The 27,474-nt window shown below is 27.1% G+C and overlaps 1 protein-coding gene across 1 annotated transcript in view; it reads left to right on the top strand.

Moving 5' to 3' along the window:
* Positions 1-22,545: 22,545 nt before the first annotated feature.
* The window catches only part of LOC129986387 (B-cell lymphoma/leukemia 11A-like), a 112,861-nt gene continuing 107,932 nt past the window's right edge, over positions 22,546-27,474 (top strand). The window contains exon 1 of the mRNA XM_056095379.1: positions 22,546-22,966. Coding sequence (XP_055951354.1) covers positions 22,915-22,966 — 52 coding nt within the window. The 5' untranslated portion in view covers positions 22,546-22,914. The remainder of the gene's footprint in view (positions 22,967-27,474) is intronic.

Raw genomic sequence — 27,474 nt, 5'->3', positions numbered from 1 at the left:
CTCGATTGGTGAGTTTGAAGTTTTGTTACAATTTCAAATCGTGCGAGTAAGTTCAATTAAAGTTTAGTTCATTAAATTAATTTAAATTAATAATTAGGTGTAGATTAATTAAGGGGGTCATACAAGAGAATTCAAGAAAATGATGGAAGTATCTAAGTTGGACAAAGGATATTTTTTCTTCACTCACTTCAGCTCTCGAAATGAATGAAGAAACCAGAATTATAGACGTATTGATGGAATTGCATTCTGTGTCACAGTAAAAAGCTGCGGAGGAGATTTGGTCAGAAGAGCAGGAAATAATAGACTCAACAGAGCAACAACTTTCCATTGAAATAAGGGAGACACGAAGAATCTCCATCCCTGAAGATATGAGAAATTATTGCTTCCTACATTGAGGAGCATTCGTTAAGCTAGGTTCCAGTAATAACTAAGTGAATGTAATTAGACCTATAAGGAACCTAACCTATTATACTCGATAAAGCTTTTATAAACTATAGAATTTGTATTTTTTATAAATTTTATTTGTCAACAAATTAAATAATTTTTTCAATCACCCTGTTTGCGACCCCCTTTCAGCCAAGTGGCTATAGGTAGCTGCCTAATCGAAAATCCACCTCTTTTAATATTTGAAGAAACATTTCAAGTTCTGCGTAACTCTGAGTACTTCTTTAAGGTGTCTACTTTTATTCGAAACTCATTTCTGATTAAAATTCCCTCCCCCCCCCCTTTTTTTCACTGATTTAAAAGTTCTGTCTGTACTTTTAAGTTTCTAAATCTATTTTTAATTTTATGATAAGCTTTCATAGATTAGAAACGATTTAATTAAACTTATCTGCTAAAAACAAAATTATGAGCTTCGTGATAAGGAAGTAACTTTCAATGTTCTAATGCAAATCTTTTTTAATATTAAATGCTGATTTTTATTTTACAGTATTTAATGTATAAGAGGTATTATTTTGAAATACCTTCTTAATGAAACTCCATGCTATTTGTGGAAATGTGGCAAATTTAAATAAGAATTTATTATTACCATATATGGATAACCTTTGTAAATATTGACAATAAAGACATGAATAGCATTAATCATCTTTCCATTTAAAAAATTAAATTTATGTCAGTTAACGCATATTTATAAGTAACTGAATAAATATTCAATATAATCAATGCTTTTTGAATGATATATCTGAACAAATCGAAGAAATAATTTACAAAACTGGAAGGTGTCGGAGACGGGGAGGATTTGAAATATTAAAGAAAAACTTTATTTCCATTGTTCTCGAAATGCAATTTTCGTCAAATTCTCATTTTCAAGGCTTGATAACATAAAATTATTTCGAAATATTGCTATACGAAATTTAATATATTTCTTACTTATATTCCCGTTTAAGAGAAGAACACGAATATATATAAAATTATTACTACGTTGTAAAGTTATATATCTTTGAGAAAAAAAGGAAAGACTGAAATTCCGAAGAAAAAAAGATAATACGCTACCATTCAAATAATTCGAAAATTATTTAAGATATTTTAAAACTTATTATTTAGTCCCTAAACAATGTAATTAATAAGGCAGAGTGTGCTCTAATCATGGTACAATAGCTGATTATACAGTGAAATCTCAATTAATGAACCCAATTCGTTTTCAAAATCTTATTCGTAATGCAATACACACGTTAAATAAATTTTTTTCCATAGAATCCATATAAAATAGTACGAATGTTCCATTCCGATAAAAATACTTTAACAAATTTATAATAATGTGATTAATTTTTATAATGCATGTTTTTTTACAAGAAAATTGGCTAAAAACATTTGTTTTGGACTAAGCTTCAAAATTTGCTGAAAATGAGACACAAATTAGAGTTAAACGAGTTTGTAACACGCATACCTTCTTCCTTAACGGAGTTATTCTTCTCAACATACGATGAAATAATTTCCCATGTTCTCAATATCACCCTCATTTCACTGAAAGGTTGTTGCTCTGTTGCGTCTATTATTTTTCCCTCTCCCTGCCAAATCTCTTCCTTCAATTTTTTTCTGTGACATAGAATGCATCTCCATAAGTTCTATGCTAGTTCTCGCTATGTACTTCAACAGCCCATTGATATCGTTGTATAATCCATCTTTAGCTGCCAAATCTTGACACAGATAAAATTTTATCGATAAAGCAGACACTTTCTTAAACCCCTCTAGGTAGCAAAGATATTCGGCTGAAACTTCTTCCATATAGCTATAAGGGCTTTCTTCAAACAAGCGATCAACACAAAACTGATACATGCCAATCCAGCATGTGATGTCACTGTGTCTTTTCGCCACTCGTTCTCCGAAACATCGCTCCTTAAACGAGTGACTTTTTTACATTTTATTTTATTCCTTATGCTAGGGGCTCGTTAAACTAAGTTTAAATGTATTTCCGTATATAACTCCAGTTGGAAAAATGTTTTAAATGGTAGAATTATATTCTGTGTTTTTCAAACAATGCATTTATTGCTAAAATAATACCATATTTTCTATTTTCTACAATTTCTTGATTTAATCATATTTAGTGAACTGCTTTTGACTCATTTATTTTTAACGAAAAAATCATTCTTTAACGACTAAAACTGATTATAAAACTTTGAATTTCCATGAATTCAATTATTTCAACTAATTCACGTGGTTATGATACGACGAAACGAATGTGGTTGCTATCAAGACCCATCAATTGATCAATTAGACTTCCTCGAGGTAATGATTCAAAAATCACCTGAAATTGTGATATTGAAAATTTAATAACTTGGCTTGTTTTAGACGTCGAAGAATATAGCTTTTTCCGATTAAAATATTTGTGTATCAACAATATTTTACTCAATAAGACTAGCATAACCGGTGATTGTTTAAAACAATGTAGATTTCGTAATTTTTTCGGCATTATATTTATCGACTCAAACAACTTAAAATGCGTTTTTTTTTTGTTACTTTATTTTTCAAATTGGTAAATATAGGTTTATCTCTATCGATTTAGAAAATAACTTAGAGATGATATATCATATAACTATGGCATATATTGACAAATATGCCAACTTGAGTAGTTTTGGGGTTGGTGTTTTGAATAAGTGAAATTTAATAGTAATATTTCTCATAATTTTTGTTAAATAAAAATATTTTTTTCTGTATGTGTGTGTGTTGATTACATTTAAAATCCTAAAAAAATTGCTTCAAATCTAATTTTGGGGGGGGGGGGAGAAAGAAAGTTCAGAAACTTAAGTAGATACTTCGACTTTTCTTTGAATGTACACTTGTTTTCTTGGAATCGTATTTATAAGGTCAATCCACCAGACTTTGGGGCACTTTTGTAACAAAGGATTATGGAGTGATGCAAATGGTGTAAAATGTTGTCTGCATATTTGTTTGTCAGATTAAAAAACAACGAGTAGAATCAGAAGAATTATTAAAAAGAGACATTGATCCGGTATAAAAGCAGCAATTAAAAAAAGAAGGGTCTGTCAGGTCGAAGGCAGAAATTTACGGCCAACAAATATGAAGCAAACGTAACCTGTCTTTTACCGAGATGATAATTATCGGTCAGTGCTTTGTTTTTCTCCGAAATCTTCAATGGCTGTCTTCAGTAGAATGTATGACTTTTTAATTCTGCATGAACTATTCTGATCGTTATCTTTTGACTGACCTTTTCATTGCCACCCACTTACTTTAAACGCGATTGTCTCTTCTTTAGTAGGATGAACTTCGATTTTGTTTTCTATCTATACCAAAACAGAATAGAATTGTAGATAGAGCCACAGCTTGTAACTACTCAAGGAAATATCGCTCCTTGGCATTGTTATTATTTGAAGAAAAATAGAGCAAATTGATTTCTAGAGTAGCAATTCTTAGCATGATAAGGTGGCATTTTTTCTCTAATTTATGTGGTATAAACATTGTATAGAAGAAAAGAGCGCGTTGTATAAAATACAAAACTCAACATGGCAGATCATTCTATAGAGAGTTAAAAATTTAATAGTAGCTACCTCTGGACTACAGGTAGTCGACTTGAATGAAAGAACAAAAATATAATTTTTACAAAAATACGTTTATTACAAAAAATAAAAATAATTCTAAAAAAATTAAATAATTATGAAAAAACATAAGAATTTGTACGTCTAAAAAGTTTTTCCATTGAAAATAATGATACTGTTGCCATCTGAATTAACAAAACAAATGAGTTGAATAAAATGAACATGAATTGTATTGCCAGTTAAAATAAAGTATATTTATGAAGGCGGAAAGTAAACTGTTCAATGAAAACCAATAAGAAATAAAAGTAATTAACAATAAGAAATGCAAATAAACAAAACATTCAAACAGTAGGTGTTCGCTAAAAGAAGGGTTTAAAATATTTTAATTAACTTTCCAAATTAATTAAAAATTTATCAGAAGTTTTCCATCAATAACTGAGAGCATCTTATACCACAGAGAGCATTTTTACACTACTTTAAAATTCAAAATATTAGTTTTTCTATTTATCAATCTGATTTCCATACAATTTTTTTCTTTAATCTTCATAACTTTTAAAAATTAATTTTAAAATGAAACAATGATTTTTTGAATTATAATTATAAAATTAAGATAAATTTTGCTATTTTACTAAATTTGTCGATTATAATTTTAGTGATAATTTTAAATTATATTTAGTAAATTTAATAAAAAGTGATAATTTTAAAATGTAATTTTCTTTTAACTATTCATTTCGAATACAAATGCTTACCTTCGTTTTCATTAAGATGACGATGTTTTAAGACTGACATTCTATCATATCTATATCATATATATTTTTTTACATATTTTCTGACTGATATTGCAGTTTGTGAAAATTCTAATGCATAGTATGCAACATCTGATGCATATAACCCAGACGAATGAAGCCCAAAATATTATTATGCTATTATGTCTCTGACTCTAAGTTCGAAATTTTAAACAACATTTCCGTCAGTGCGTCTTAGAAATAAAATGCACAACTGTGAAGTTTTTATTTATTTATGATGAGACATGAACAGAACATGTCGTCTCATACCCCCGTATCCGTGACCATTCTGGTCACTGAACGGTTTGACGGGCATGTTATGGGAATTTTATTAAATACTAAAATATATACAATAGAAAAAATAAAAATAACTAAGTACGGAATTTACCAGCATATAAGAAATGATAATAAAATGAAATCGTTTACAAAGATTTTCAACTTTGAAAAAATAAATAAAAATTATTTGGAATAATAAATATAACAGTATAAAATAATTTGGAATTTATAATTTTCATACATAATATCTATATATGGAATCATGCATATATAGATATTATGTATGAAAAAAACACATGAATTCTATATTCACTTGTTATCATGATAATAGATAAGGATGCAATTATAAAAAGCCAATAAAAAAATTTGGTTAATGGTAACAAAGAGAAACACTATTTGATTGATATTTATGAATGCAAATGTATGATAAGAGATTGCGGTGCTAGTTTCTCCCCTTAGTCCTTGTGAGTATGACACTTGATGTTGAGAGCTAGAGAGGCAGGAGTAGATCTCAATTTTCTCTGATGAGACATAAACAGAATGACTCCAAAGCGAAACGAGGGAGACAAATGAAATTTGGTATGCGATCACATTTTAAACAAAATCCGACAATGGAAAATCTGTCTGATTGATCAATTATTGAATCAACAGTTTGAGTAACAAATCGACATTCATTTTTGCCTCTGCCAAACTCAAAATCTCATAGCGAATCGCTGGTAGTTGTAAAAAAGGAATGAAAACCTAAAATGAAATACTAAAGCGAAAAAATCTCATATAAATTTTAACTAAGCTGATGTAATAAAAAAAAAGAAATTTTAAACCAAATTTTTAGATGAATAGCAAATTTTGGACCAAATCAATTGACTGATAAACTATCAGTATATTTATCTGTCCCCTGTGTATGTGAACATGATAATTCAAAGAAGTGAACAAACTAGGTAAATGATATTTCGCGTGTAAATTTTGCTGCATATTTCTAGATCATAAAAAGATTTTAGATCTTGTCGTTCATAAAAAAAATGCCCAAAGAATAATTCTTGTTTCTCTTTTCATATGGAGAAACTTAACAAAAAATGCACCATTTTCTGTCCCATTTTTCTCATATATCGTTAAAAAAATCAAACGAAAAATTTTCCCAATTTTTTAAGCAAATTTTTGAAGTAGGAAAAAGTTTCCGTGAAGTGTTATGATCATATTTTTTAACTGTATAAATGATAAATAAGAATGAAAATTCTAGCTGCCCATGTTTCATCTAAAATTGTTGCTGTATTTGATTTTTAAAAAAGTCGATCAATTTATCAAAATTAATAAATGCATTCATCGTGTAGTATACTTAATAAAGAGCCAGTATTGGAAAATTAAAATAATTCAGAAAAAAAAAAGAAGTCAATAATTTTTTTAAATTGTTTTTTAAGATCAATTTTAGAAAATCAAATTAAATAAATAAAGGTGGTTGGTTTAAAATGCAATGAGAAGTGTTTAATTTATTTATCGTAATTAAATAATTCATAATGAACACCTAAAATTTGAACAGTTTGAGCATAAATATTAGCGAACTACATAGCAAAAAAACACGAATATAAATTGATGTAGTTCTTATCTACAATTACGAATTCTTTAAAAATTTATTCTGCTTAGAATAAAATTTATCATTTATCTTATTCTGCTTGTTTATTATTTTAGACAAGCTTGATAATAATTATTATAATATACCGATTGTTATGTGTGATAATTTAGACAGAACTTTTTTTTTTCATTTCTTTAAATTTTTTCGTAAAAGATTTTTTTTCTCTTCCTCGCTTATCAATTGATAATATTTTCTCATATGACTTGAAAGAATTTCATAATTACATTATTGCCTTCCTTGGACGCAATTTTTTTTTAATTTAGTTAGTTTGTGGAATCATTTACAGTAGTATTTTAAAATGATTGATTTGGCCTCATTTATCAAAAGAAGAATCATCAGAAAAGGAATTTAATATATATTTTGAAGTTCATCGATGTATTTTGAGTATTTTTGTACTTTTTTGTACTTTTTGAAATTTTTAAATGTTGTTCGCAAAAAGTAGTAGTCGTAAATCTAAATTATCTTTTGTGTGTAATTAATTCCAAAAATTTTGTGTTCGTTTTTATTTTTATTTTGGAATGCTAAAAAAATGAATTTATTATTACAGTATTATTTAAATTTCAGAAATTTTTTCTGTAATAATTATACAGATAATAAGTTGGTCGAAAAAACTTTTAGATTCATTATTCTGATTTTATGTTTATTCAAGGTCCATGAATTGCATTTATAAATTTTTATTTCTCTGAAGTTAAAAATTACATACTTTCATATAAATTAATTCTGCCCACCTAAACTAAAAACTCTTCAGTGAAATTAAACAAAGCAAATAATAAATTTAAAAAAATAAGAGAGAAATGAATACAGTTTTTCCTCTTTTCATATGACAGAAAATAATAGAAATTATATTAATTTAATTTACTTTTGTTACTCTTAAATTCCGATCAAATTTAATAAAAGCAATAACATTACAAAATAACTATGTAGGGGGAGACTGGGACAACTTGACGATGGTAACAGTTAACCATTTTTAATGAATTCAGTTTTGGATGGAAATTGTCTTTCTTTGCATGTATTATTCGAATAGACTTTTCTGTACTATATTCGAGCATATTTTTATTTTAGTATTATCAATAATATTTTGCTATTTTGAGAACTATGTTATCTTGACTCGATAAACAAGTATCTTGACAAGATGTTTTTGACTCTAAGGAAGAATGAGAATATTGATGAAAGTAGAATATATTTTAATTTTTAGAAGATAGAAGACTTATTAATTAAACGTTGTTAAATAAGTTTACTGAAATGGTATATTACAAAAAGGTTATAAAGTGTAAAATAAGCATAATAATCCATAATAAATTAACATCGATATCTTTTTTATCGGTATCGGTATTTAAAATCGGTATTTTTTTTATTATTATTATTATCAAAAGTTGAACACAAATTTCCCTCCTATGTCTGAGTATCCCTTGTGCCACCATGCGTAATTTTTACAGTATTCTATCCTGGCTTCCTGATATTGAAAGCTAAAGTAGATTTTGCAACATGTATGAACTATAGGATATTTTCCAATAAAGTTTCAGATCATACTTTGAGTATTGGGGAACAAGTTTCAGTTTCTTAAATACAACTTTTTTTAACATTCCCAGCCTCTTCCTTTTATTGCTTTAAAGGTCCTTATTATGGTGTTTCCTTTCCTTTCGCAGCATATCTTCCATAGATGTGGGTATTAAAATTTTATCTATAAGTCTATGCAAATTACAGTATGATTTGAGCTAGTTAATGAATCATGTTAATTAAGAGAATCGCTGGAGATTACCAATAAATCCATATAAATGCATCATGCAACAATTGATGCATAAAAATGCATCAATGCCTGAGGCACGATGATAAGATCATCAACTTATCCCGTGATCTTACCTGACTGAAAACGTTAAAGCCTTTTAATTTTTTCATGACATTAACAAAGATAAGATATAAATGAATAGCAATTATAAAAAAATAGATTGTCTAAACTAATCACGCATATAAATTATTATACATATTTTCTTGCGTTGCAAACCTTGAAGGTTACAATACGTCCGTCAAAATACAGGATTACCAACAATGAAATGGCGGCAGTGACTTTACTATGTGAATCTTTTGTGTCTGGGTGTGTCCATAAGGTGGTAAAGTTTGAGTCATGAAAACATAAAGTAACAGTAAGTCATTTTTTATCTTGTCCCGCTCGTCAACTTGTCCAATTACTCCTAAATTCCTGCTTTTGATCAATCATTTCATTCCAATGAATCACAAAGATAACATGGATGCACTGTTTAACCTCGTTGTTGTTTTAAAATCATGCATAAAATTTTCAAATCTCATCAAAATATTTAGAGATGGTCTTTATAAATCATTCTTTCCAACAATTTTTCACTATTTATATCAAGTTTCTCACTATTTTTATAAGTTCAGTAATCTAACTATTTTCACTAGCAACTGTGAATTATTTTTATCTCTCTATAAGATGGATATAATAAGTAAATACTGCTGATTACCAGTATAAAGTAAATGTTGCCAATGTACGGTAAGAAGGTTTTTAATGTTTTTAATCAATAGAAGATCTTTGTGTATGTAAAGGTAATACAACTTTTATTTCAAACTAAAATTTTGATGTCCATAAAAAAAATTGGGCAAAAAAATGAAAAACCAAGTAGCTGTTAGTTCTATCAATTCTCTTTAACTTTTTAAAAGAATTTTTGTTTCCATTTCTAATTTTCAATTCAAATTTCAAATTTTCAAAAGGCTCTTGTATTCTTTAAATAATATGTCTAACGAAGGTGATTCTTCCTGTAAATGGATTTCAACAAAATACAAAAGAAACCTGCAAATTTAATGTAAAGCTTGTATATTTAATTTTATCCGTCTTGCTCAAAGCGCTTTACTTTGTTCGCAGATAAAAAAAAGTAATGTGTTGATGAAAAAGTAATGTGATGATTGAGATCTGAAAAGTAAAAACCTTCAAAATATAGAAGCCTTTTTTTTTTCTTTTTTTTTTTTTGGCAATTGCAGTATTTTTACTTTTTCTATACTTCGTTAACAAAAAAAAAAAAAAAAAAAAAAAATTATGAGAGAAGTTGCATATACATTGATAGACTCTCAAGAACAAACAGGGTTTTAAAAAAAAACTAATGCATATTTAAATTTACGCTACAGAACATCATTTAAATGTCGGTATATTTAAGCAACAATTGATAGAAGTGAACAAGCTGATTTGAAACACTTAAGGAGGTCGCAATGCATCAATAAATTTGAGTGTAGAGATAAAGTAGGGAAACTATCCGCTAAATATAGCTTATTTTAGCCATTTGGTTGGTCAACCACAATTAATTGATTAAGTGATGCGAAACGGCAGCAAGCTTACGAAGTTGAGGGAGTCAAAAAATGCTCCTAATCTAACTCTTGAACTGGGAGGGAACTGGAAAAAAGGAAGGGAAATAATTATTCCAAGAGTAGGAATTCTACAAAAACCCCTATTCTTGTTAAAATTTACGAAATTGCTGATTAGAGAATATAAACCCCACAAAATAATATATATATATATATATACATCAAATTTTTCGACTTTTTTTTTTAATAAAAAAAACCCATTTTCTGCCATATTAAATTAATTTTTTATACACCGTACAAAAATTTCTGATTAAAAATATTATAAAGAGGAGACCAGGGTAAGCTGACATATGGGGCAAGATAAAAAAAATAACTAATTTACATAATATTAAAATTTATTCAAATTTCGTTACCATACGGATATTTCTAGCGCTCCACACTGAGAAGCAGAAAATACCCGCACAGTGAAGAAGTCACTGCTACCATTTGCTTTTTAGTTAGATGTTCATAAATTTTGTCTAATGTATTGTAATTTTCAAAATTTTGTGAATTAATAGGGAAGATATTAAGTTATTTTTTCCTATATAGGACTGCATTAGACAATACGCTTTTACATTTGCTTCTTATATATTTTATACATTCCCTACTTATATCTTGTTCTTGTTAATCTTATGAAGAAAATACAATATTTATATTTTAATATTTAACGTTTCAGATTACGAGTAGATGATCGAGGGAAGTTAATAATCACGTTATCTTGCCCAAGCAATTTTTAATTTTTGCTTTTTGATATTAATATTCACATTTTATTTATTTTTACTTAAGGACAATTTATTTAAACTATTTGATCTACAAAGCATTAGATAACATTCCTCAAAGTATGTAAACTTACAGGCAATATTTTAAAAATATATAAGGCAGATGTATCAGTTCATAAAGAAATACAGTAGGGAAACATAAATGTTTAAAGAAATTAGAGCAAGAAGCTTAAGCTATAAAAAAAGAAGCCGTTATTAACATAGATTTATTGCCGTCAAAGAAAAGAAGTAACACAATAAAAAATTCCCAAAGAAATTACAGTGCAATGTCTTGCATGCTTTGAGATTAGGGATTGCAATACCGGACCAAAATTTCAATACCGGTATTCGGTATTTTTTAGATCTTAATACCGGGATACCGGTTTTAATACCGGTATTAGAAATTTTAGAAAAAGAAAGAAAACGCAGGTGTTTCTTTGTTTTATTTGCCAGTTTTATAAGAGAGTGTAAATATCACAAAAATAATATGTAACTTATAAATTATAACAGTATATAAAGAATCACAAAAAAGTAAAGGAAAATCTTATTTATTTCAATCACAAAAAAAGTGTAAATATCACTATTTAGTCTGTGGTACTATTACAAATTTTTGAAATGTGATCTTAAAAAACATAATGCATCAATTGTACTGCCTTTAAGTCTGAAAAGTAATTTTGTGTGAAAATTACCAGCTGTCGAAAACGCTCTTTCGGCATCTACGCTAGTTGGTGGTACTGTTAGCAATGCGCGATATACTTTTTCCAAGTATTTATCTCTAAATCCCTCATTTTCAAATAAATCAATTTCTCGTCAGATAGCTTTGGATATAGCTAATTTCTGTATTGTATTTTGGTTCGTTGAATTTTTTTATTTATCTCTAATTCTTATTTTTGCTCAAGAGACAATTCCTTTTCACTATCGACATTAGTGTCATCATAATCTTCGATAACTGAACCGAATTCTTCTGAATAAGGATAGGTTTGTGGATAAAAAAATTGAATTGATTATTTTCTTTTCTTTTTCATTTTTATTTTTAAAATCATTATAATTATGTAAATACCATAAAACATTTTCTATTTCGGTATGCCTTTCTTCTGTGCGATTTTTCAATGTAATATGTAATTCTTCAGATAGTGATGTGTGCTGTTCTTTCATGACTGCAACATGAAATTTATTGTTGCATTAGCTGTTAATAAATTAAAATGTCTCCGACATAATGCCTCTATAGTCAGTTTTATTGGAAGTAAAGCTGATATAGTTCTGGATATTAAGTCGAATTCACTATCTGAAAAATTAGTTTACAGGTTGAAGTCGATTATTGCTTTTTGGATTGGATTTCTAAATTTCAAAAATCATTCCATCATTAGGAGTAAACTGTTCCAACGTGTCTTAGAATCTATTATTAACATATATTGTATTTTATTTTCAGTTAGTATATATTTTTGTAATATGGCATTTTTTGTAGGGGAACGTTTAAATATCTTAATAATTTTTCGAACTTTATAAATTATAGGAAGCAATTCTTGATGGGTCAGTATTTCATCTTCATTAGCAATATCTTCTTCAACAATTACATTGTCAATATCACTCTCACTCTTACTGTCTTCAATGTCGGAATCCGAAGTTTCTATATCCACAGCATTTAAATTCTTCTGTTATTTCTTTATTTATTTTTTTGGTATAATACATCTATTACTCCTAATTCAATTCCATGATCATAGCACAATTGCTGATTTGCAGCAATCCACTTTCCAACTTTTTTCATAACTGTTGCTCCATTAGTCGTTATGGATACAATATCTTCTTTGAGGGACAATCCATGTTTCGCTAATTCAGATTTAAGCCATTAATTAGCTAATTAATTTCGCCCGCTTGGGAGACATAAAAACAAAACCGTATACTATTTTGCTATGTTCGCGATACCTGAACATATAGTGGAGACAATTTAAAAAATTTCTAGTAAATACCGAAAAACCGGTATTTAAACTTGTGAATACCGGTATTACAAAATTGTAAAATGGCTCAAAATACCGGTATTCGGTATCCCGGTATGCCGGTATTGCAATCCCTATTTGAGATGTATATAATATTGAGCTATTGTAGAAATATCAAGTTAAAATACTGCAAACGTTACGCACAGGTTGCTCAAACTTGGGAGAGAAATTTGTGTTAAATATTTGATAAAAAAAAAAAGCTGGGGTTTTTAATTATATTAATTTAATATGAATTAAAGTCACACAGATAATAATTCTTTCATTACATATTATTAAAAAAATGTACTTAATTATATTTAATTATTTAAAGTACTGTCTTATATTTTCTGAGAACAAAAATGTATTCAACATTTATCATCTTGTCCCGGCAATAGCAAAATAATTTTCATTATATAAAAATAAAAATTTAGGTGACAAGTATAATGTAATAAAAGGCCAATTTAATAATATATACAATGATATTCAATATGTTAAAAATTCACATTTCATAAAATTGATGGATTGTTAATATTGTTCTGGTATCCCCTATATCTATTACAGCCATAAAGCGGTTATAGATTTCGTTCATACGAAAAAATATATAAAAAAAGAAGAAAAATGATTTCACCAATTTTTAAAACTACGGAAATTCAAAGGAGACTTGAAAATTGTTAATGAAAAAGTAAAAAACACTCGTCAAGGGATTATCTGTTATTCCTAGCTTCTATTCTACGAATGCCCTTCCAAATTTAGAGGAGATTTATATTTTTAATTTAATTTAACTTTAGACTGACTATAAACTCACTGGAATCTTATAGCGTGAAAGAAATTCATATCAAAAAGGTAGAAAACGGTATGAAAAAAAGAAGGGGAGGGGGAAACAGGGAAAAGCATGCAATTTCGATAAAAACCAATATAAAATTTTTTGAAAAATTGTGCTTCGGCTAGTAAATTTTTTGAACGTATGGAAAAAAGTTGGAAATCATTTAAATTTTAAAATTTGAGAACATACATAGAACAGTATTGAAATGGGTAATAAAAGATATGACAGGAGCATGTCTGCGATTTGACCCTCTGCAGTGTATAGTTCATTTATTTTTATCGTATCCCAATAGGTAATATCTAAATTTTTAAAGATAAACATATAATTCCAATTAAAAAAAATCTTTAAATGCCGGAAGAATTAAATTTTATGTTGTTTGAATCAATAAATGTATTTCTGAAAGCATTATGATATCTTACTTCTTAATTCCTTCATCTTATCAATCATATTTAGTATAATATTGACATAAAACATTTTAAACAAACAATATTATTATTCGTAGACTAAAACTGATCAAGTTATTAAACATCGAAAATCTTTGCTTGAGACACATTTTGCAACAAAAAACCTTCTCCCGAGAGAGACCTTAACATATCGTTTGCAAATTTAAGTTATGTATTATTATTTTATTAAGCTTTGATTTCTTTTTCGAGCTCTTAACATGAAGAAATATTACTAAAAGTTTTAAAATATTTTTACTACATAGTTATTTTTAGTGAATCTTTTTTCAGCTTTATTTTTAGTCCCATTTTTTAGTCATTGTTTTATTGAAATTATAACCTGTTATTTGCATAATTTTCCTCTGATAGACTAATGAGTACTTTTTGTGCTAAATTTAACAAAATATTTGCACATTTAGGATTGTAAAATATTTTATATCGTTACGAAAATTAGAAAAATTTAATAACTCATAAAGGGGGAAAGAAAGCAAGAAAGAAAAGAAACTAAAATATTTGTTTCCAAATGGGAATAATAATTATGTCTAACAGATTGCAAACCAGCTTCAACAGGCAAATAAAGACTTAAATCCTTCTTCAACGAAGCAAAATTACAGAGCTTATAATAATATGTTATTTTGAATTTTTTTTCTATGTTTTTATTTACATGGGAAATATAATTTATTATTTGAGTGATTGTTTTTTAATTAAAAAGGTGGTTGTGTGTTAGCACTTTTATTAATTACATTGTGTATCTGTAGGACTGTGCAAGAATTAATAAGGAAATTTAAATCGTCACGAATGTAACTCACTTTTATAAAGATTAACGCTAAAGTTGTTTCGGATCACTTTATTATCATTTAGAATCTTTGTTTATAATAGCATTTTAAATATCATCTTATTTTGTAATAAAAAAATATTTTTTTTCTACTACATTTTTTATCAAACAAAATATATGTTTCTATTACTATTTATGTATAAGTTGAATACCTATTTAATACTTTTTTTATTGAATATATAAACTAATGAAGAATAACAATGACATTTTTGATTTCATCCAAACATTTTATTTTTTTTCAAATTTTTCTTTATAACGACTCCTATTTGGTTTAAACAGTTATCAATAACTTTTAGTTATAAAACTGTAGAAGGCTAAACAGTTATAACTCGGGCGATTTTAGTAAGAAAATATTAGAAGCGCTTTTACCGCGCATTTCAAATTATTAAAAGATTTTTAATAAATGCGAGTGATAAGACCAGGGCACCATATAATTGTTGGTATATGACTAAAAGTGATCTAGTCAAAGAAAAATGAGTTAATGTGTTTCTGTTGCTTTAAAATGTTATTTCTGTAAAAGAAAAATATATATATATAAAAATCATCAATTGAAATCACATATCAATTTTAATACAACTTTACATACTGTCAATATTAAAGAGATAACAAACAAAAAAAATTCCCTTCTTCCTCACTCCCCCCCTTTTTTTTTGTAGTTGAAGTTTTTATCTATCTATTATATATAAAAAAAAATTATATGTAAATATTTCGTTTTGTGATTGATAGATAGCGAGTCACCTGACCGATGACATTTAAGATTTGTTTTGCCAGTATTGTTCGAAATATTTAATCAAAATTTTTATTATGTCTTAATAAATATTTATATTGACGGTGGCAAATAATGAAAAATAAAGCTCTAATTAACATAAAATTAATAGCAAATGAGTTTGAAACAATATTTTTTGTTAATTCTGTTTTTAGACAAACCGTTTGTGGCAACACTAATGAATGGCTTTCCGGCTTCTTTACCGTTTTAGTAATTTTTTTGTCTCTCGGTTAGTAATCGTCTGAATACCTAAGCAATACACGTGTTAATCCTGCATTGTTTTTTTAAATAGTAATGGGACGTCCAGCAATATCAGATGAAGGAAAAAAAAATACAAAGGAAGACTAATAGTTTTAAGAAAGTTGTTATTTAATTTGTCAATTTTAATTTTAATTTTATCTCCAAAATCTTCATTTATACAATAAAAGTTAAAATTACGAAGTGACTTCTTCTGAATTTCAACTAATGTTAAAATATAAATAATTAATATAAATAAAATATAAATTTTAATATTAGTAAAAATAAAATTTAACTAATGTTAAAATTGAGTTTTTTTATTCGCGATATTAAAAAAAAAAAAAATTGTTTCCATTTATTTTTGTTGTCTGGAGGGAGGGAATCAATTATTCAGGAAACTCCCCTAACTGAAAACATGCATGCTTCCAAGACAAAATTGGGGTTGGTGAACGATAACGAGCAGGAGGCGAAGCCCCAAATTTTATAAGAAAAAAGTCTCGGAAACGAATGCTGAATAATATTTTGTTTATTTCTGATTTATATCATATCTCAATGTTTTAGACATTTAAGGTTTCAATTAATAAATCAGTTTTTCAAAGACCAAACTGTTTTATAATTTAACAATTTATTTGTTCTTTATTTTTTAAAAGAGAATTTTATCAATCTTATTTTTTAAAAAGTATAAGATTTATTCCATGTGCTAGATAAAATTTCAAATTTACAGTAAAGAATATTTGATGCTTCAGTTTTTACTTCATTAAAAGCAAATTTAATCATCATAGTTTGGGTTAATTAATTTGCATATTAAAATTTTGATAGATATGCCCAATTAATAATAAAATGTATTGGAAATTCGATTCCATGAAGTTCTGAAAATTTTAATAGTCTTCTTTACAAAATATGATCAAGTTGTACTTACACTGCAAACGCAAAAAAATAAATCAAACAAACGGTATTGCTTTAAAAGTTTTCTGGAATCAATTTCCCACCTTTCATTTCTTGTGTCCTTTTAGAGAAAATTCCTTTGTTTTATGTTTTTTACCATCTGCTTGGCGCAGCATAGCCAAACATGGCTCTTGTGCCAAAAAACCGAACAACAACAACATTTAGAGGTAATTCCAACTTAAAAAGAAAGTTTGTTTAATTTTTTTTTTTTTCTTTATACAAAGAAATATATGCTAAAATCTTATTTTCTGCATTTGGGTATTTTTCTAAGGGCATAGTTACAAAAGAATAAATTAAAATATTCCTTTTCAAATAGAAAAAAAAAGGATAATTTTCGTAAGCTAAATACATCTCAGTAATATGGATGTTAGACATTTATTAAATGTTTAATTTCCAAAGTTTTGAAAATTACTATTACTTTTAAAAAATATTTTGAAATACAAGCTTATTTCAGCCTCCCAATTGTTATTATTCAAAACAAGTGTGTGAGAGTTCCAAAAGTTAATTTTTTTTTGTTTCAAACTTACTTCGAATCTTTAACTGATGTTGTAATTTGTCGAATTGATAGCAAAATGAAATTGGATATAAAATTGGAATTTTCCTTTTAACTTCAGTTATAATTTTTATTTTTCGAAAAAAATATGCTTCACAAATGCTATAATGCATTTATAATCATATTCACACTTAAGTTCTTTTTTTTTTTTTTTTTAAGCTTGTAATTAAAATGTGATTGAAAAATCGCACATCTCCAAACTGCAGAAATATAAAAAATCTTTCACATTTCTGGATAAAACATTTCATCAACATCAGTTACCATTGGAACTTGATGTTTTTCTTAATTATAAACAGTGTAAGATTTCCTGGCCGTTACTTCATCTCTTCTTTAACTTTCATTACTCTCATGCAAACGAACTTCGTATTTTTAAACGTTTTCAAAAATAGTTGAACAAGTTAGAACGATGTTTGTGAGTAAATGTTAAGATCCCAACATATAATGGACAACATGTAATGGAAGAGTTATTTTTTTTATGGTTTGCCGCAAAATATATTTAAATTATTTTGATCTGAAAGACTTCAGAATATTAAAAGCAATTTTGTGAAATGGAGAAAGACAATTTTAATATTTAAACAAATCACTGCTGTTTACAAAATTCATTAAAATTTTATAGCCTGCAAATGTTCTAAAAAGTTTTATATCTCATTTGGAAGTACTATCTACTTGCATTTAATTATTCAGTTTTCATAACTTAAGCAAATATGTTGTCACGATGCTTTCTATTTACTACATTTTCCATAAAAACATGTTTCTAAAATTGAAATAATAGAATTTATTTGTGATAAACATAAAAATTTAAATAAAATAGGGGAGATTGGAGCAAATCGAAGAGCGAGATAAAGTAGTCAGTTAATGTTCATCCCATCTCCTTACAGTTACTTCTATCGGTCCACAATGCTAGACACCAAAATTTCTCTAATTGAAGCCATTGCCGTTGTTTATTTACTTAATACGTTCGTGTGTTTTGTCTGACTTTTTACGATTCTCAGTATCTCTGCCATAAGTTATCTTTGACTAGCAGTGAAGATATTGGTTATTACTTGCTGTACATGACTACCTAAAGTAATACGCTTTTCAGAATCATTGATACCTTATATCTTATTCTCGTTAATCCTACCAAAGAAATCAAAAGAATTTTGACGTTTCCAAACGAAACGAATGAAATGATCTCTTCGTGTCTTCTTGTCTTCTGTAATGATTTTTACTATTTTGTATTTGGCTGTTATATGGTTTTTGCCTGAATTTTTTGTTTAACGTGAATCACGTACTGCTTATTATCACACTATAAGGAGCATAGCCTTATAAATAATATTTTAACAATCCGCTTTTTATTAATTCAAAAAGAAACACTTACAAGAGAAAACAATAGCATTTTGCAATAAGAAACATAAAAAAGCTTGAAGTGCAAAAAAAGAGGGGTGTTACTGAAATTTATTTCCTATAAAAAAATAATTTTAAAAAAATTAAGAAATCAGCTGAAACTTTCAAAGAAAATGCAATGCAGTTTCTGCAATGTAGTAAGATTTATTCTAACCCATCAGGAAACAAAAATAGGATACCTCAAAAACCACACATGGTATCAAGAGTGTTCACACTTAGAAGGAGGAAAATTTGTGGTTTATTTTTGACAACATAAAGACATTGATTTTGAATTATGTAAACTATTATGAGAGTTTCTCTATATAAATTAACTTTATGAAAGTTTATAAAATTATTTTATCTATAGTTTTAAAAGTAATAAATCTTTCTTTACATACTGAAGCAATAAACCTTTATCTTCACATTCTTTACTATTGAAGAAAAAGTACTTAACAATGTTTAAATAATTAGCGTACGGTTTTCTATCTGCTAGGAAGAAAAGTATGTTCAACTTTTATCAGGATTTCCACTTGCCCCTAGGTCAACATCACCTTGCTCCAGTACCAGGACATGATGATAACTTTATATTATATATTTAAAATAAATAAATTATAATGATTATATTAAAATAAAAATTTAGCCAATTAGGTGCAATACCAGAAAATCATTATAATAATATATTCCAAAAGGAACAATTGCTTCATAAATTGAATTTATTAAAAATGGTCATCTGTTACTTTCCCAGTCCTTCCCTAAATTTTTTCAATTCGATTTTCATTGACGTATCATAATTTGATTCTGAATGTAAGTACCCCAAAAAAAATTTCAATTGGTTTAAAATAACTTAAAGAAATTGAAATATACGCTTAGCATTGCCCAGTAATTTGTAGATGAATTAATGTGAGTTTTTTTTTAACAACTCCATAAATATTTCCAAAAGCGAAAATTTTAAAATTTAGGCTACTTGAGGCTCTTTTTTTGGTAGTTTTTTTTTTTTTTAGGGTTTGCAAAATTGTAACAAAGGTGGATTTTTTTTTTTTTTTTTTTTTGGACAGACTTTATTTTTTTTCTCCTTTTTTTAGTGTATGCAACAATAATTTTTATTTTAAAATCCCACAATATCTCTATATCAATATCAATTTATTTGGTATGAAATCTTTAATTTTAATATATTAAAAAATATTTTTAATTATATTTCCATTGATATTTTTTTTTCTCCATTGTTTTGTTACATTGCCCAAACTCAAACGATTTTCATTGTTTCTGCAAATATTTAATTACAATATTTTATATCTCAGAAAACTTTGTGAATTCCATAAATTTTTAATGAAATAAAAACACTATTAAATATTTTTAATATATTGAAATGGATTAAAATTTCTATACAGTAATGAAAAGTAATTTTTTCAAATTAAATATAAAATATTGTTAAGAATTATCAACACCAGGAAAAAAAAAATCATAACTATATTGTTGTAATTAAAAGGATAATTTTTCGAGCTATAAGTAGGCGTGAAAATAATTTTTGTAGAGTAATATTTCAGAAAATTATCAATGGAGAATTCTAAAATTTTTTATAATTTTTAATTAATTAAAATAATTAAAAAGTCGTTCCGAATTCCACTCATTTTCACTCTGCAAAATATATCTATAACATGATTGGCTACTCTAGATCGTGATAGATGCCATATGGACACTCATAATTTTATTATAATTAGAATAAATCCATTTTATTATAATTAGGAACTAGCATTTTAATTTTTTTTTTTAGTGTGCTCATCTGATATTATTTCAAAATAAGTTTTGAGTAATTTTTTTTTAAGTTTTAAAGTAACTGCAACTGATTTTTAATTTTCAAAGTAAATAATAATGAAAATTCTTATTATTTCTCCATTTTCAAACACCATTGTTCTTCACTGCCGTAAAATTTAATGTAAAAAATTATTTTACAGCTTTATAATTTTAAAATTTTGCTTTCCTTTATAATATGTTAACTTTTTTTTATTGAATCTGTGATACGTGAGATAAGTAATTCTTCCGAGATATCAAATAAATAATGAAAATAATGAACGGAATATGTTTAAATTTAAAGCTGAATTATTTTGAATAGTATCTTTATATTTTTTTATGAGCAATGTTTCAATTCAACCTGAGAAGAATGTTTCAATTTTGTTAAATTAGTTGAATTTTCACCATTATCTATTTGTCATTTAATTTCAAATTTTAAGTGGCATCAGAGTTGATTCATGCTCGCTTGGTGAGTGTCAAATTTGAACCCAACCAATTGAATCCATTGTCCATATTTCAAAAAGGGGGAGGAAGTGAATAGAAAGAAAAAAAAAAGCAGAAGAAGCGTCTGATAGTGTGCAATTAGATAGAAAGACAGCATGCGTAATTTTTAATTTAGCATGTAACAGTGACATACCATAAATGGATTCTATTTAAGAAGCATTTAGGAAACAGCTAAAAAGCGTTTGAAATAATGTGTGTTAAATGTCTATCATGATTGAAGTTCTAAGAAACATCTTTTTAAACTTTATCACCCATAAGATTTTTCAATGAAATTAAATGCAATCTATATTTTAATATACATAAGGAAATTTTCTGCGTTATATATTATATAGCAGAAAATAAATAAAACGAAAGCTGTTTTTTTTCCCCCAGTTATACCTCCCGCTTTATTCGAAAGGTTTTGTTGGATACGCCTATAGCTAAGCGGCGTCCAATGGAAGGTGAAAAAGGGTGGAGACAAAACGCTGTTTTTGTCCCGCCCCTATCGATCACCAATGAGTTACTGCTAAATGCAATTTTTGCTTCAGGAAGTAGTGTTACAAATACAATACTTTGTTAAAGTATTTTCTTATTTGATACAATCGAGGCATGTAGTTGATTTAAAATTAGAAATTGCACAAAACATTGAGTCTGCTGAATCATTTAAATAAAAGTTTTAGTTCTTAAAAATAAGGTTAATTTAGTTATTAACCTTATTATTTTAAGTACTTTATATAGTTTAAACAAAAACAATTAAAATGGGCAAGTGATATTTTCTTTTTTTTTTTCCTTAAATGAAATGTTTGCCAGATTTTTTAATTTATTTGGAATATTTTGAGATTGATCCTATTGCAACTCAAATTACTGGCAATAACAAACAAAAAAAGTTCTTAATTTCATATTATATATTTTTTAAAATTTAAAATTATTATCCATGCAAATTTCGAATTTTGAACTGTGAGGAATTTTGAACTGTGAGTTATATTTTGATATAAATAGATACATATATTCTGTCAAATACGATTAAATGCTCTTCTTTTTTGATTGATAGAATTTAATTAAATCTAAAAATGTACTCAACACATAAATTTCAAAACTATTCAAAAGTATAATTTATGAAATTATTTTGAGAAATTAATTGGCATATAGTTAACATATAAATGAGCAAAGAACTTACTAATATTAGTAAGTGGACATAAGATCATCCATTTTGTTAACCCCATTAAATATTCAAAGATCAGAAACCCACATATTAGGTCCTATTTAGTTCCGCAATCATTTAAACAGATTGTTTTTCATTACGTTATTTGTTCTTTTTATTACCATTATTTACTTTTCCATAATTCATCAACGACATGCATTTCCGCTTCAATCCCTCCAGCCAACGCTCATAGTGGACAACTTTATAACACCATAATCCATGATGTAAGATACAGCAGCAATTATATCCCCCCGACTTCCGCCACCCAGCGCATGACGTCAGAAGGGGAGCCCCGCCGCTCAAGTGACTGACTGGAAGGAAGGATCATTATCAACATACAGACGGCCTGCGGTCTCCGCGGCAGAAGGATAACTCAAACCCGGCGAGCTGCCGTGACCAGCGACGGCTGAACACAACAAAAAAAGTTCTCTCCAGCCCAACTTATCTACCTCAAGTAGGCTTAGCGTACGAACCGTTCGCTTTCGTTTTCGAATTTATAAGAATAAGAAATTAAATGTGATCCTGGACTTTGGTGATTCTTTCCGTGTGACAAATAAGCAGGTGCAGACAATAATATTTTTACCCAGCATGCCGTTGCGGCAGCCATGTTCCAATGGATCTTTTGTGAAAGTGAAGTAGCACGTCTGGGATTTTGATACGATTGCATAAGATTTAGCACATGTGAGGTAAAAGAAAAAAAAAAAGCAAAAGTCGATGAAATGTCACGCAGGAAACAAGAGAAGCCGCAGCCGAGGAAAAACATAATTAAAGGTAAATCTGATTTATTGCTTTTTTTATGCTCCTGAAATTACGGGGCTAAAACTTTTTCAAAGTTAAAATTATAACATTCTACTTCTTTGTTCACTTCTCACACGCATCGCTGTTCGCTAGACCGGTAGCTCGACATTGTTGGAAATAACTTCTGAATTGTATAAGACCTTACTGAGAATTTTTTTCAAAGAAAAAAAAGTTTTGTATGATTACAGCCTAATCACGTGTTGCTGCTGTAAACAAAAACTGCCATGAGTTTTGTTATGAAACTCGTTTCCTTGTTTTTTTCTTTATTTAATTTTTTTGTAGTGCAAGGTGAATAATTGTTATTTAATTCCTCGCAACGCTGATTAAAAATAGATGTTCTATTAAAATATTAACTTTTGATTTCAAAATTTATTTCGTTTTTTAGAAATGCATTATAAATAAATAAAATGCAGATTTTAAATTCTAAATACTTTTCCCCTTTTTTTATATAAAATTTTCATAAAGTAACAAACTTCCTTATTTATTAATTTTTTTTTTGCTTCGAATGTTTTTAATTTCAACTTTTTTAAAAATCCCATTGTTTTTATTTTATTTATTTATAAATCGGAAAAAAAATCACTCATATTTAAATACGAATTAAAAGCAGACAGATAAAAATGCTTATAAATATTCCTCAATTTTTTTAATTTAATTATTTTTTTAAAGTTTTATTTCTTTATCTATTACATTGTATTATTATGTTTAGAGATGTTTTCGATTTGAATATAATTTTAATGATAGTGGCATTTGTCGTTTAAGTGTTTAATCATTTTTATAAATATGTGATGCAAATGTCTTATTTGCTTTTGAAAACTTAATACGGTTTTTGGATACTACTACAACATTACTACATGAATTTCTATCTATAAATTAATGCATCAAAACACATACAGGAATAACCATTACCAAGTGTGGTTAACCGATTATTTACTAATTTTTTTTGCGTTTATATATTATATATATATAATTAGCCAAAAATATAATAATCTATGTGGAAATAAAATCAACTGTACAAAATTTTATTTATATCTGAATGAGAATATTTACAGTTCAGGGAATCATTAGTTTCATCATTCCTTAAATTATTGCGTTCGCCGATTTTTAATGTTTTTAAATGTAAATGATATTCAGTTCCCTGCCTTTACTGTAAATAATCAATAGGAAGTTTGCTGTCATTTTTCTTTCAATGCATGTAATATAGGAATATGAAATAATGATAATAGAAATATGAAAAAGAATTTAAATTTGTATTATTATTCAAATTTGTAAAAAAATTCTTAATTTTTTTCAACTTCATTTTTTAATAGAGTTTTTTTATATAGAACATTTTAATGTACATGGTTTTGAAGCTCTAGTCATGCCAGTAGTTACTGGAATTAATTCAATTAATTTTGTTTTTAAAAGTATAAGTTTCTTGTCTAACAGACTTTCTTTGGTTAAAACAATGAAAGCAACTATTTTAGCAGCATTTGAAGATTTATTATTGCCATATAATTCAGAATTTTTTAGTGCAATTTATTGAATGTATAATTGTTTATGGGGGAAAATTTTGAAATAAGATTTTATTTAAAAAGGATTATTATAAATATTTAATTGAATAGGGATAATTAAATTTCTGTGTTAATGAATTAAAAGTATGGGTATTCTGAAGTGAATTAAATTATTTTTTATTCAATATTCACTTTAAAATATTTTAAAGTTTTTTTAATATATTCTTTCTGTTTAAAGCATTTGTTTAAACAGAAAAAATTCACCTCATTTTATCAAATTCTGCAACAACTTATATAAATATAAATTTCTATGCTTTTATTTATGATTATGCATTTCATTGATAAGGAATTTATTATGTAAAGGTTTAACTATTGCGTATTTTAACAATTGTTTTGCTATATATTTTATTATTAATATTTGCTTCATTTTGTTATTATTTTAATGCCTATCTCACTAAACTGTTCAAAGTTAATTTTATTTATTTTTATTTTTGATCAAGCAATTCATCCATTATGTTAAAATAATACTTCATTTCAGCATACCCCATCTTTTTTTTTTTTTTTTTTTTTTTTTTCCTTGAAGAAGGTGAATCACTTTGACTTTCATTTCTTGTTTATTAGGCAATAGCTTTGAACCAGATCGAACTAAAAAGTTTCCAAATTAAGTTATTTCTTATAAATTGCCTTCAAAATTAATTTGCTTTAATAACTATTTGATTTAAATTAAAGTATTCAAATTTATGCTAATGGCATAATAAATTCACATTTCTTGTTTTCTTTTGAACCACCATTACATAAAATAGTATTAAAAAATAATGATAAAAATGTGTTAAATTTTTTTTAATGACATAATTGTTTTTATTTATTATTATTTTCTACAACATTTATTTATTATTATGTAAACAACATATTTTTCAGGTGATAAGAATGAAGAAATGTCAATTAGAAAATATGTATAGATATATTTCATAAGTTAAATATATCCACACAAAAAAGTTATTTATTGATGTTAATTTCATCACTTTTCTTTGTTGATATATGCTGTCAGTTCATTAAAATAAGAAAAAAATATATTACTGAAAGTTGCGAAATTAATATGCTCTAAAGAAATTTATATGTTTCTGATAATTTCAAGAATATTATTATAATATGCGTACATTTAAATCTAGTAAATTCTCCAAATTTCCTAAAATGCCAAATTCTCATAAGGATTTTGTTTCAATTTTTGTTATAAATATATTACCTCTGAGTTCTTTGGCATTATATACATGCTAATTCATGGGTTAAGAAACCAATAAAGTTACATTTTATCATATTTCCCTATTCGAAAAGTTATTTTATACCGATATTTTGGGAGCCATCTCATTCTCTATATCTAATCGGTAGTCTATTTACCCTTAATAAATAACTAATCCTATCTAAATTATTGGTACAGAAATGTTCCGCAGCATATTTGCCGCTGGAATTGACGGAAAAGAGTCGCATACATTCCCATAAGGAAACACATCCCTCACGCAAAGAGCATTTTCATGTAAATTTTCCCTTTACCCTGACAAGTCACAGCTTAATCCTACCTGTTTTGAATATGCACTCAGCGCAATTTCGATCTTGCTCCCTTCCCCCCCCCCCTCCATGCTATTTCCGAGACCCTTCCTCTTCGTACGTAACATCCACTGTTGTGTGCAAAATTCTGCTTCTGTCGAGAGTATAGAACGGAACGTTCACGTCAGAAGCTTATTAATTGCGCCTAGTTGCAGGGAGAAATTTAATTTTGACCAGGGCCGCAGTTCTGCCTTTATTTACGTAATGAATAGAAGGCTGTCTTCAACTGCAGAGAGAGAATGGAAGCGCTCGACTTTTGTAGAATTTATTTCGAGCTGGAAAATTCATTAAAGAAGAGGCACCTTTGCAGTCTGTGTGATGAAATTAGCATATATTTCTTTACTACAAGACTAATCTTAAGCGTGTAAAAAGATGACATTGGATCTTAAGTGGTCAAATGAAACAGTTAAGGCTAATTTAAAGTGTCTGACAAACTGTTGAAAAATCTTATTTCTCAAAATAAGGAAAAGCTTGATAATCAAACTTATCATTTGATATCAATCGATACCTATCGAATAAAAATAATTGTTCCTTGTTCTGATTTAAATTTGTAGACAATATAAATAATAACACTTACTGTTCTAGTAAGAAAAAATCAAATGATTCACAAGAATAATTCAGTGAAATATTCTTGATTCTGCTCCATAATTCTATGTTGTTGTTGTTTTTGAAATATATAAAAGTTTATTTCTTTCAAATTGACACTAAACGATTGATTTTGTTTATTCCATATTTTTAGAAAGCGATTCGCTTTATTTTTTTTCAATTCTGTTTTAAAATTTAGCTGTAGGTTGAAAAGAAGATGAAATAAATATCTAAATTGTATTATTATGAATATCACAAAAATATTCGCTTTTTTTATGTTAAAACATCTTTTGCTTGATTAAATAGATTTCTGTTCGTTTATTGCAGAACACAACGGAAAAAAGATAATTTTTAATTATATTGTCTTTGAAATTATTGTTATCATACGAATACACTAATTAGCAAAAAGTAAAACGAATTTTATTGATAATCATTTCGTATTTATCGTTTTATCATTAAAACTTATTGTTTTACGTATTTTCTTTGAATATTTTTTTCTTTGGTTAAATTCTCAGAAATCGCAAATGAATTAATAAAAAAATATCCCTTTTTTTTTCGTAAAATGGAGAATGATTTTAAATACTTTTATCTGTGTTTGTGTTGTGTTATGAAAGTGATAACATAATAATAATAAAAAAAATGTTTCGTCACTTTCTTTTAAGGTAATTAATATTTAAATTCCATCTTCTTAACACGTTATTCTTGCCCATTCTTAAAAAATAAAACTTTTACAGACAAAATTGACCTTCATTGATTCAGCATCAAAGTTCACTATTAAAGCGGAACAATTTTCATGCAAAACCC

Source organism: Argiope bruennichi, chromosome 1, assembly GCF_947563725.1.
Source record: "Argiope bruennichi chromosome 1, qqArgBrue1.1, whole genome shotgun sequence".
NCBI lineage: Eukaryota > Metazoa > Arthropoda > Arachnida > Araneae > Araneidae > Argiope > Argiope bruennichi.
Note: the sequence above shows the minus strand (reverse complement) of the source record. Positions and strands in the feature narration are given on the sequence as shown.